Consider the following 12,070-nt stretch of genomic DNA (forward strand, 5'->3'; position numbering starts at 1 on the left):
GGAGCCAGGATCCAGCCCCGGCCTGCTGCTCTGGGATGGGTGCACCCATTCTCTGCCCTGGGCCCCTCCAGCAGCACCTGCTGGCAGGGCTTCAGTGCGCAGGGCCGGGATCAGGGCCACCTTCCCCTGCCATCCTCCCCCTCTGCCACTCTGTCCCCAGCGCCCGCCAATTCCCATCAGAGGCCCCAGGGGAGAGCCTCTCGGACTCCCTGGCCCATGCCCTGCCCCCCAACCCCTAGGGAGCAGCCGGAGATGCAGAAACAGAACTCTTTGTCAGCTCAGTTTTATGAACTTCAGATTCACACAGGCTGTGCAACAGCGCCTCACTGGCGGGACCAGGGCCACACAGGGCAATTGAGGGTGGCAGCTCCCCTCATGGACCCCCAGAGGTGACCCCCAGGAGCAGCCCCCCACCCCCACCTGGTGTGGGGGCTCTGAGAGGGGAAGCCCCATTTCTGAAGTCCCTGCCACCTGGCGCTACACAGACTCAAGAGTCCAGCCCTGGCTCCATCTTCACCTCGGGTTGTGAAGGCCCAGTGCCCGGGCTTGGCACCTCCACGGCCTCAAGGCCACCGGGCTCCTCAGTGCCAGCGGGCGGGAGGTCAGAGTCCACTTCGGCCTCAGCCTCCTCCCCATCGCCGGCCCCGCCCTCGGTGCCTGGGCTGGGCGGGCCGTCCCTGGGGCGGCGCAGGCAACAGTTGGTGGCCACAGCCATGAAGATCCCCGCCAGGGCCACCTCGGAGCCTGCCAGGTAGAAGATGATCTCGTAGTTCTTGAGCGCGTCCACCAGGCGGCCTGAGGGGAGGGCAGATGGGAGGTGAGGGCAGGCAGGGGAGCCCACCCTTCACACACGCACACGCGCACATGGACACACGCAGTGCTCTTGGTGGGGCTCACGGGACACACTCCCCAGTCTTTGTTTCAGATGGCAAAAATCCATGAGGGTTCTGCCATCTGAGACCTTAAAACTGTCACTTCTCCTCCCTGGATCTCAGTTTCTTAAGTGATATGGGGCTTCTCCGGTGGCTCAGGGGTAAAGAATCTGCCTGCAATGCAGGAAACGTGGGTTCGAGCCCTGGGTCGGGAAGATCCCCTGGAGAAGGAAATGGCAACCCACTCCAGTACTGTTGCCTGGAGAATCCCATGGACAGAGAAGCCTGGTGGGCTACAGTCCATGGGATCACAAAAGAGTCAGACACGACTGAATGACTGAGCACATGGGGCCTGAGGTGAGGCAGCACTTTATAGGGCCCTCCTGTTCCCCAAATTCAAATTCCACATGTACCCTGGAACTGGCCCAGCTGGGGATATTTGACCTGGGAGTTGGGAGAGTACAGGGCTCAGCCTGGGGGCCCCAACTCTTGCTTTTTCCACCTAACCACCTTGGTCTTCAGGGGCCTGGTTCAGCTCTCTCCCAACCTCCCAGGCCAACCCCCCTCCCAGGGGGCCCCATGTAACTCAGACTGAGCTATCATCAGCATGGGACTGGAGGCAGGGTTTGTGGAGAGATTACTCCTATTCTCTGTATTTTCCAAGCTTTCTATCTGTTACTTTCATACTTGGCAAAGTCTTTTTATCTCCCCAGCCATGCTGCATGGCTTGCAGCAAGCTAGTTCCCTGACCAGGGTTCGAACCCAGATTCCCCCCAGTGAAAGTGCAGAGTCCTAACCACCAGACTGCCAAGGAATTCCCTCAGGAAAATCTTTAAATTCCAAGTATTTCCCCTGAAGTGTGGCTCGTCAGATGCCTCGCTCTCTTAGGGGCCTCCTTGAAGCAGTCCACAGGAGGTTGTGACCCTCTCCGTATGCATCTCAGTGGCCTCAGAAGGTTCCCTGGTGGTCCTCAAGCCAGCTGCCCACCCTGGGCCCCTCTGAGCAGCACCCTAAACTTGCCTTCCTGATGCTAGCCCAGCAGCCAGTCCCACCCCACACGCAGTCCTCACCTTCTTCTTACCCCAAGTACCTTCTCTGCCTATTAGATCCACCCCAGGGTCACACAAGAAAATGAAAGATGAGTCTCTGAGCCTCTGGCTGGTTTTATAACTTTTGGTGGTGGGCTCGGGGGCTGCTCACGTGGCTTCAGGAGCTTTGTGGTTCCACTGGGTCAGGTGAATTGGCAAAATTTGATGAGGGCGCTCAGCTAGCGTGGGCCATCTCAGCTGCAGCCTGGGCCCCAGCAAAGGCGGCCCCTGTCATGGCTCCATCCCGGAGCCTGTGACCTCAGCTCTCTCCTGCTCATGGGCAGGCTTCCTGCCATTTCAGGGATAGCCTGACCACCCAGGAAGACCCTAGGAACTCCCACCTCCACCTTTCTGATCCTAGTGCCTGCCTTACTTGTACAGGGACAGTGTCCCCCAGACACACCCTGTGCCCTCTCCTGTGGGGTCCTGCCCTGCCCCGAAAGGCCACGCTCATGGCCACCCTGCAGGAAGCCTTACCCTGCCGCCTCATCAGGATGATTTCCTATGTGAGTGTAGAGCACCCAGCAGGCAGTGTGCACAGCAGAAGACCCCAGCGCCCTGCCCCCTGTGAACTCTGCTCCTGGTTCCTCAAGGACACTCCCCATTCCAGTCACCCCTAGAGGCTGGGGAGACTAAAAACTCAGATGTAGTATTTCGGAGGTGTGGGCATTAAGCACTGGGCGGGCTCAGATCGGATTCTGGGACTGGCAACTTGAACTTGGCCTCTGTGCCTCCCTGCAGAAGGAGAATAAGCACCTGCACTTCACAAGGCCTTTGTGCCATCTGCTGGAGACCACCCACGTTGGGTTCTTCCTGGCACATTTCCTGGCTTTTCTGGCCCTACCCTGAGCGGGTGGTACAGCTTGGAGGGGAGGCTAGTTGGCCATGGGAAGGGGAGTGTAACCGGGCTGTCTCTCCCGAAGGGGCCCTTCCCCTCCCCCGTCCCTGGATGTTCCATCCAGGATAAAGGGGTGGGGGGGGGCTTCCCTCGGACCCCCGGGGCACTAGGCCACCCTCTCCTCCGACGGGGCGCACCGGCAGAGGGCGGTCCGATGAGCACAGCCACAGCCTCGAGGAGGAGGACCAGGCCCAGGGCACTGGGGAATCGGGGTGCGCCCACGGCCGCCATGAGCACCTCGAACTGCAGGGCGCCCACCATGCCGTAGGAGAGGCCGAAGGCGATGCAGAAGGCGACAAGGGCGCTGTAGCTGCGGGCCCGCGCGCTGCTCAGGTCCGTGAGCCCGTTGGCCATCAGGGCCAGGCTGAAGAGGTAGGCGACGTGTGGCCGCAGGCGCGCCAGGCCGGCCAGGGCGCCGCACGCCGGCCGCGCCACGATGTCAACGAAGCCCACGATGGAGAGCAGGAAGGCAGCCTCGGAGTCGGGCACGCCCGCGTCCTTGGCGTAGTTCACCAACAGGATGGCGGGCACGAAGAGCCCGAGCGCCATCAGGAACTTGGTGACGGCGTACACGGCGAAGGCGCGGTCGGCGCACACGGTCACGTCCAGCAGGCGCCGGCGGGTCCGACCGCCAGAGGGCGCCTCGCGCACGCGCGGTCCCGCGAGGTGCGCCTCCGCCTCGCCGGGCGCGTCTCCTGCGCTGTCCCTGCGCGGCCGCGGGCCGGGCCCCGGGGGCGGCCGCATGACGGCGCCGCACGCGCAGCAGTTCAGCAGGAGGCCGCCGAGCAGCAGGAAGCCGCCGCGCCAGCCGAAGTGCTCGAGCAGCTGCTGGCCGAGCGGCGACAGCGCCGACAGGAACACCGGGCTGCCGGCCGCCGCCAGCCCGTTGGCCAAAGGCCGCCGCCGCTCGAAGTACAGCCCCAGCATGATGAGCGATGGCTGGAAGTTGAGGGCCAGGCCCAGGCCTGCGGGCGAGGCAGTGCTGTACGGGGCTCTCCGAGGGCGCCCCCAGCCCAGCCCGCAGCGGGAAGCAGGGGCGAGCACCCCCCAGACACACACCCCCGCCCCAGGGCGGACAGACCAAGGGATGGGGTGAACTGAGCCGAGGGACGAGGACCGCCCATCATGGGGAAACTGAGGACAAGGAGGTCTGGTGGCAAGGTCTCCTGATCCCACCCGCAACCCCATCCCCAAGGAGGGGAGCAGTGGGCGCCCTCACCTGTGAGCACCCCAGCTGTCAGGTATAGCTCCAGAAGGCGCGTGGCGAAAGATGCTAGGATCATGCCAGCCGAGGCCAACAGCCCACCCACCAGCATCACCGGGCGACATCCAAAGCGGGTCACAAGGATGCTGGACACCGGGCCTGTGGGCAGAGCAGGGTCACCAGTCAGGCTGGACCCCTCTCTGGCAGACACTCCAGGCTTTGTACCTCCCAGCCTTGAGAGATGACTTGAAGGGATGAGGTCACTCGCCCTCAGTTCAGAGAGTGCAGGGGCTTGGGCAAAGTCACATAGCTTGGCTGGGACACACCAAAGAGAGCCCTATGGGGGAACACAAGGGGTGGAGCCTGTACGGGTCCCCTGCCTTCCTGAGACCATGGAAGGTAAATAGCAGAAGGGGCTTCATTCCCTTAGGAGCTGCCTTCCTCCCCAGGCTGCCCCCGCTCCCGCCCACCCCTCACCTCCATCATCCACGCGGCTTGGCTAGGAGGACTCCAGCATCGCCCCCCATCCCCACCCAGGTGGTCTAGGGCTTTGGGATTGGGAATCTTATTTAGATCTCAGTTTCCCCACCTGTAACATAGGCGGGTGTGGGTCTTTTGACAGAAATGGAGGGGCCCTTCCAGCTGGCCAAGCTTGCCAGATCAGCCACCTGGGGGTGGGCTCCACCAGTGGCCACTACTCCCCTCTCTGGTGCTAACGCTTCCACAGGAAGGCAGGGGTTTCCATGCCCTCCCCGAGGGGCCTGGGGGATGCTCAAGGGGTCAGATGTCTCCTGGTCCCTGGTCCCGATCCTCAATCCTGGGCTTGAGGGAAAGGAGAGGTGTCCGCGAGGAGGGGGCGCGGACCTGTGCCGTAAAGCATGGCGAGCATAATGGAGGACACCCAGGCTGTGTCGCTGTAGCCCGCGCCGAAGTCGCGCATAAGCGCGCGGAAGAAGACGCTCACGGCCTTGGGGAAGCCATAGGCGAAACCCGTGATCACGAAGCAGGCGCCCAGCACAGCCCAGCCCCAGCCCCCGTCTGGGGGGCCGGGGCCCCGCCGGGGACCGCTAGCGCCCATCGCTGCCGCCTCTGGTGGAAGAGAGGGGACAAGAGGTTGTGGCGAGGGTCTGTAGCCAGACAAGAAAGGGAGATGGAGACCCACGGTGGGGAAACTGAGGTACAAGAGTACCAGGTGAGCCCTGCTCAGAGAATGGATCCAGGAGCGGAAACCGAGGTAAGCACCTCATCCCAAGCCTCCCCTCCTTCAAGGGACGTGAAGGATGAGGGAAGGGTAATAGAGTCGTTCCCACCTGAGTCTTGACCTCAGGAAGACTCCCTCTGGAGGGCACTCCTTGTCCCTCAGGACCTAGCAATGTCAGGAAAAGGGGGTTCCTGGGAGAGGGCGACCATCGGTGTGTGACTGGAGGCATGTGTGGGGACCGAAGATGTCCCCAGTGTGCACATGTGAGGGTCTCAGGACAAAGGAACAAGCACGGTGGAGCGGGAGACAAGTGCCAGCTGCAGAATGGGGGGAGTTCATTTTCCTCCTTGGCCTTGGGGTATGTTCTTAATTCTCCTCAGCGATCGGGAATGTCTACTGTCATTTAGAACATTATGGAGGAAAAATCAAAGCACGCTGTAATAACATCAGCCTTGTCTCAGAAGCCAAGGGAGCGGAGTTCCAATTCATCCCAGCTTAGCCAGGGATTTGCTCTGTGATTTGGGCCAGTCCCCTCCCCTTGACTGAGCCTCAGTTTTCCTACCTGTAAGATGGGTGACTGATCATCCCAGGTCAGCGGGGGATCTTGGTGGGGGGTGGTCAGATCTCTGGCTCCACTGGATAAATGGGAACCTTTGAGGAGGCACTGGAAGAGAGACCCTATCCCTCCAAACCCTGAGCAGCTCCCCATCCCCTCCACACCCCCCGAGCTCCACCCAAGGGTTCACGCAGCAGCCCCAGGTGCCTCTATAACAGACCAGGAGGGGGCTCTGGATGGACCAGCCCAAGCTGGGGGCAGAAGCCTCCCTCCCTTCTGCAACCCCTCTGTGCTGGGATCTCCTTCCTGATTTTGGGTAATGCCAAGGTATCCAGGACTCTACTCCCCACCCCAGGACCAAGTTCTGGCTTTTCCTGCATCAGCCCCTCACCACAGGTGAAGCCACTTGAGCACCAAGACAAGAGGTGGTCCCAGGCAGCCCTCCCCCCACTCTTACCTGAGCTGTCCCGTGGGTTTGGGTATCCAGCCTCACATCTCCTGAGGCATGCAGGAAGGGGCCAGCCCACCGGCTCCCCCGTGAAGGCCTAGCCAGGTGGGGGCTGCCTCCCAGGCTTCCTGCAGATCAGCGCTGGCTGAACTCTGGCAGCTCACTCCCCCAAGCCTGGGGCTTAGTGCTCCCCCACCCCATCCCCTCTAAGAGGCTTTCTGCTGGAAGCTGGGAGGGGAGAAGGAACAGGGCAGCAGCTGCCCCACAGGGCCAGGCTGCCCTCCATGGTGGGGCTCCCTGTCCCAGGCCCATCCAGGGAGAGCTAGAGATAGGTGGGTTCCCTCATTTCCTGGGGCCTTGGACAGAAGACACACAGGGCCCTGCTCTGTGGGGTCCTTGTGGTACAAGGGGCACAGCCCTGCCCTGGAGAGGCCCCGCCAGCCCTAATCACCTCAACTCCTCCCGTGTCCCCCACCCCCAGGCCACATTCCAGGAGGGCCCTCTGTGGCTTTCCCCTGGATAAGACTAATCCAGGCTGGATAGCCTGGGACGTGAGGGGGTGGGGAGGGGCCAGAACAAAGGGTGCTGTGTCCCAGGGTGCCAGAAGGTGACCTGCTGGTGGTCCCAGGCCTCAGTGACTGCCACCCCTCCCTCTCTGGGGAACCCACAGCAGAAATGAGCCTGGGCAGAGATGGGGGATATAGCCTGTAGGAGTTAGGGCAAACCTAAAGACTTGCTTGGGCTTCCCTGGTGGCTCAACGGTAAAGAATCTGCCTGCCAATGGAGGAGAAAGATTCGATCCCTGGTTCGGGAAGATCCCCTGGAGGAGGAAATGGCAACCCACCCCAGTATTTTTGCCTGGGAAATCCCATGGACAGAGGAGCCAGGTGGTCTACAGCCCACGGCGTTGGAGTCGGACACGACTGAGCGACTGAGCATGAGCATAAAAGACTTGCTTAAAAGGAGGGATGTGAGGGGCTGGGAGTAGCGAGGTCTCCCCACCTTTAGGAACTTCTGGACTTTCCAGTGTGAGGTCTCCATCCCAACCTGCCCCTGTGCACGTCAGTTGCTCAGTCATGTCTGACTCTTTGTGACCCCATGTACGGCAGCATGCCAGGCTTCCCTGTCCATTACCATCTCCCAGAGCTTGCTCAGACTCATGTCCATCAAGTCGATGGTGCCATCCAACCATCTCATCCTGTCGTCCCCTTCTCCTCCAGCCTTCAATCTTTTCTAGCATCAGGGTCTTTTCCAAGGAGTCAGCTCTTCACATCTGATGGCCAAAGTATTGGAGCTTCAGCTTCAGCATCAGTCCTTCCAGTGAGCATTCAGGACTGACTTCCTTTAGGATGGACTGGTTGGATATCCTTGCAGTCCGAGGGACTCCTAAGAGTCTTCTCCAGCACCATAGATCAAAAGCATCAATTCTTTCGTGCTCAGCTTTCTTTATGTTCCAACTCTCACATCCATACGTGACTACTGGAAAAACTGTAGCTTTGACTAGATGGACCTTTGTAGGCAAAGTAATGTCTCTGCTTTTTTATATGCTGTCTAGGTTGGTCAAAGTCAACCTGCCCCACCCTGTCCCCTAAATCAGACTCTGCCAGGCTGGCTGATGTGTTGCACTTGCTTTATTTCTCACCATTTACAAAAGTTAAACAGGGAGCTATGCGGGGTGGGAGAGGGGGTGTGCAAGGGGCTTCTCCCCACTGGGACAGAGAAGGGGGAAGAGTTTGAGGGGGCACAAGGTAGGCCCCCAGGGAGAGTCCGGAGTCCCTGGAGGGGAAGAAATGGTTCTGTCCCCTAATTCCGCCTGCTTTCGTTTGAAGGGCCCAGACCCTAGGCCAATGCCCTTGGAACTGCTCAGGCTGGGGTGTGGTTTGGGGAGGGGCGGTCACCCCCCGGTACCAAGGCCCCAGCTCCTTGGATCCACTGCTGCTGCTTCCGCTGCCACCAGCTCTAGGCAGCTGGGCAGGTGTGGGTGGCGGGGACGACCTCAGACTCCAGGTGGAGGAAGGCGCCTCAGCGGATGAGGGGCGCTGAGCGGTCATTGGTGACGGTGGGACGCAGCTTTACGGTAGCAAAGGGGTTCGTACCCCTGCCGGGGGTGGCGGGGAGAGGAGGGAGTGAGAGGGGCCAGGTCCCCAACTGGCTGGGGATCTGGGGGAGGCATCTGGGCATCTGAGCCAGGGGTCCGCCCCTACCTCCTGTGCCCACGGGGTCACCTCCACTCAGGCCCACCGTGTCTCCCCCACAGCCCTCTGCCGAGCCCAGCTCCCTCTGACACTTGCTCGGGGACTCACCGAGGGAAGAGCTCTGGGGGTTGCTGCTCCCAGGATGCAAGTTTCTGCAGTGAGGGGGAGGGAGGATCGGGTTTGGTGGGGAAGGAGCAATCGAGTCCCCCACCCAGCTCCCCACTCCAGCAGGGCAGAGGACTGGCCCAGAGGCCTCTGCAGTGCCAAGCTCCTGCGAGATGAGGTCAAGCATTTGAAAACACAAAATGCTGTGGGTGTAGACTCAAGGAGCCTCTGGGCCAAGTGCCATCTCCCAGGACTAACACCGCCCCAGAGGGGGCCCTTTTCCAGTGCTCCTATCAGGACTCTGGGGCTCCCCTCTGCTAGAGGAATCTCCCCCCCGCCCTCCACCCCGGACTCAAGAAGCCCATTCTGTCCTTCCCTGCACAGATGGGCAGGCTGCGGCTGGGCTGGGAGGGTTCCCTCCAGCCAGCCAAGGGATGGCAGGGAGGGTTACCTGGTCTCCCTGCCCACTGGCCCACCCCGGGGTTGAGAGCAGGCTGCAAGAGGGGGCTCACCTTGACGTCACTGGCCACCCCCATGCTGCCCATGCTACTTCGGCGGCTGCTGGGCAAGGGTGTAGGTGCGGGGCTGGGGGTGCGGCTCGGGATGTGGCTTGGGGTTCGGGAGCGGGACTGGCCATCCCAGTAGTCCGAAGATGCTGTGGAGTTGCCTGGTCGGTCCAGGAGGTCATCAAGGCTGTGGCTACCCCGGAGCGGGTAGGACCTGAGTCCAGAGAAAGGAGAGAAGAGAAGAGAGTCAGGGTTCAGGCCCTGCTGCATCCAACCCCATCTGCTGGGCCCCTGAGCATCCCACATCCTCTTCCCCTGCGTGAAAGGAGACTGTTGGCTTGAAGGCAGTCCTGAGAGGGACAGACAATGACCTTCAGCCTGTAGTGAGATGGGGGCGCCCTTTCTCCAGGGGCCAAGGGAGGCTGGGCCCACTCAGGACTGCAGCTCAGAGATGCCCTCCCTGGTGGGTGGGGCCACTGCCCCCGCCACCCACTGAAGCCCCTGCCCTACCTCTGACCAGCGGTACCTGGAAGGCAGCTCATTCACAGGGCTCCTGGGGTTCATGGAGGTCACTGGGTTCAAGGGGTTCATGGGATTCACGGGCAGCTCGTCCAAAGGCTTCACATAGGCCTCAGGGAACCAGCCGCTCCTGTAGGGTGGAAGCAAGAGGCCCAACAGCAGTGATCAAAATGCCACTTCTAAGAGGGGTCGACGACTACTGGGCACTGCTGTGTGCCAGGCGTAGCTCAGAGTAACTCCTTTCATTCTTTGAAGGAAGTCTTTGCTGTCACTCAAAGCCACCCGCCCAGACTCATGGGTCCTACCAGGGGCTGGGGTGTCTTAGAGAGGGGGAACTGGAGATCTGAGAAGGAAATCATTGTATCTGAGGACATGGAGTGACAGTTTCATTCCCTACTCACTGAGCACCCACTACATGAGGGCCCATGGAGAGCCAGACGCAATCCCTGCTCCCCTGGGGCTCCCAGCCCGGCAGGGAGACAGATCCATAAACAGATGATTACGAGGGTGATGCCCAGGGGAGAGGGTGGGCTGGGGTGGGGGACCACAGGCAGCTGTGGGAGCCCAGAGGAAAGAGCACCGGAGCCAGGGGTGCCTGGCTATTAACCCTCCACCCTGGGCCCCCTGGTTCCGGTGACTCTGGGCATCCTGCCCGTGGAGTCTTTGTCTGATTGGAAGCTCATTACTGCACCTTCAGAGCAGCCAGGGTCAAAGGAGAGACACTATGATCGATGTTCCCTAGCCTTTTCAGATTCCACGGAATCCATCAGATTATGCAGAACACCTGGGCAAGTGTTCTCCAAAGAGCCACCATAGACGCCCCACCTCAAACCTGATCGACAACATTCTCACCTAAAGGTAACTGGAAGCTATTTCAACTCAAACTGACAAAGTAAAACCATTTTCAGAGCGTTTTAGTTCTCTTTTCACCATAATATGCCTACTAATGAAACTTGCCATCATTTTCCCTAACCTGAATCACAGAAAGAATAATGATGTCCCAGGACTGTGATTTGAGACCTCTGATCTAAAAATCATACCTCTGATTTTTTTAATTAATTTTAATTGGAGGCTAATTACTTTACAATATTGCAGTGGTTTTTGCCATACATCGACATGAATCAGCCATGGGTGTACATGTGTCCCCCATCCTGAACCCCTCTCCCCACCCCATCCCTCAGAGTCGTCCCAGTGCACCAGCTTTGAGTGCCGTTTCACACATCGAACTTGGACTGGTGATCTGTCTCACATATGGTAATACACATGTTTCAGTGCTATTCTCTCAAATCATCCCATCTCACAGAGTCTGTTCTTAAGTTTAATTAGGTCCCATTTGTTTATTTTTGCTTTTATTTCCAATATTCTGGGAGGTGGGTCATAGAGGATCCTGCTGTGATGTATGTCAGAGAGTGTTTTGCCTATGTTCTCCTCTAGGAGTTTTATAGTTTCTGGTCTTACGTTGAGATCTTTAATCCATTTTGAGTTTATTTTTGTACATGGTGTTAGAAAGTGTTCTAGTTTCATTCTTTTACAAGTGGTTGACCAGATTTCCCAGCACCACTTGTTAAAGAGATTGTCTTTAATCCATTGTATATTCTTGCCTCCTTTGTCAAAGATAAGGTGTCCATATGTGCGTGGATTTATCTCTGGGCTTTCTATTTTGTTCCATTGATCTATATTTCTGTCTTTGTGCCAGTACCATACTGTCTTGATAACTGTGGCTTTGTAGTAGAGCCTGAAGTCAGGTAGGTTGATTCCTCCAGTTCCATTTCTCTTTCTCAAGATCGCTTTGGCTATTCGAGGTTTTTTGTATTTCCATACAAATTGTGAAATTATTTGTTCTAGCTCTGTGAAGAATACTGTTGGTAGCTTGATAGGGATTAAGTTTCTGCACATCAAAGGAAACTATTAGCAAGGTGAAAAGACAGCCTTGAGAATGGGAGAAAATAATAGCAAATGAAGCAACCGACAAACAACTAATCTCAAAAATATACAAGCAACTCCTACAGCTCAACTCTAGAAAAATAAATGACCCAATCAAAAAATGGGCCAAAGATCTAAATAGACATTTCTCCAAAGAAGACATACAGATGGCTAACAAACACATGAAAAGATGCTCAACATCACTCATTATCAGAGAAATGCAAATCAAAACCACTATGAGATACCATTTCACACCAGTCAGAATGGCTGTGATCCAAAAGTCTACAAATAATAAATGCTGGAGAGGGTGTGGAGAAAAGGGAACCCTCTTACACTGTTGGTGGGAACGCAAACTAGTACAGCCACTATGGAGAACAGTGTGGAGATTCCTTAAAAAACTGGAAATAGAACTGCCTTATGATCCAGCAATCCCACTGCTGGGCATACACACTGAGGAAACCAGAAGGGAAAGAGACACGTGTACCCCAATGTTCATCGCAGCACTGTTTATAATAGCCAGGACATGGAAACAACCTAGATGTCCATCAGCAGATG

The 12,070-nt window shown here is 58.0% G+C and overlaps 2 protein-coding genes across 5 annotated transcripts in view; both read right to left on the reverse strand.

The window, feature by feature from the left end:
- Positions 1-384: 384 nt before the first annotated feature.
- On the reverse strand, positions 385-6,176 carry SLC16A8 (solute carrier family 16 member 8). Its single transcript, XM_010805731.4, has 5 exons — positions 5,826-6,176; positions 4,927-5,151; positions 4,078-4,221; positions 2,996-3,823; positions 385-795 (listed from the first exon to the last, which is right to left on the reverse strand). The coding sequence occupies exons 2-5, from the start codon at positions 5,138-5,140 to the stop codon at positions 488-490; spliced, it is 1,494 nt and encodes a 497-aa protein (XP_010804033.1). The 5' UTR covers positions 5,141-5,151; positions 5,826-6,176; the 3' UTR covers positions 385-487.
- A 139-nt stretch (positions 6,177-6,315) lies between these two features.
- Positions 6,316-12,070, reverse strand: part of BAIAP2L2 (BAR/IMD domain containing adaptor protein 2 like 2) — a 31,160-nt gene continuing 25,405 nt past the window's right edge. Inside the window, exons 11-15 of one of the 4 annotated variants that reach the window (XR_009494426.1) lie at positions 9,600-9,722; positions 9,080-9,287; positions 8,571-8,614; positions 7,402-7,540; positions 6,316-6,395 (exon numbers count right to left, since the gene is read on the reverse strand). Coding sequence is in view for 3 of the 4 variants with exons in the window: in XM_010805718.4 (XP_010804020.1) it covers positions 7,899-8,337; positions 8,571-8,614; positions 9,080-9,287; positions 9,600-9,722 (814 nt within the window). In the remaining variant the exon portion in view is untranslated. Of the gene's footprint in view, positions 6,396-7,384; positions 7,541-7,880; positions 8,366-8,570; positions 8,615-9,079; positions 9,288-9,599; positions 9,723-12,070 lie in introns of those variants that run through there. The other 3 variants (XM_059886756.1, XM_010805718.4, NM_001434807.1) reach the window with 3 other exon arrangements.

The sequence above is a fragment of the Bos taurus genome, chromosome 5 (assembly GCF_002263795.3).
Source record: "Bos taurus isolate L1 Dominette 01449 registration number 42190680 breed Hereford chromosome 5, ARS-UCD2.0, whole genome shotgun sequence".
Taxonomy (NCBI): domain Eukaryota; kingdom Metazoa; phylum Chordata; class Mammalia; order Artiodactyla; family Bovidae; genus Bos; species Bos taurus.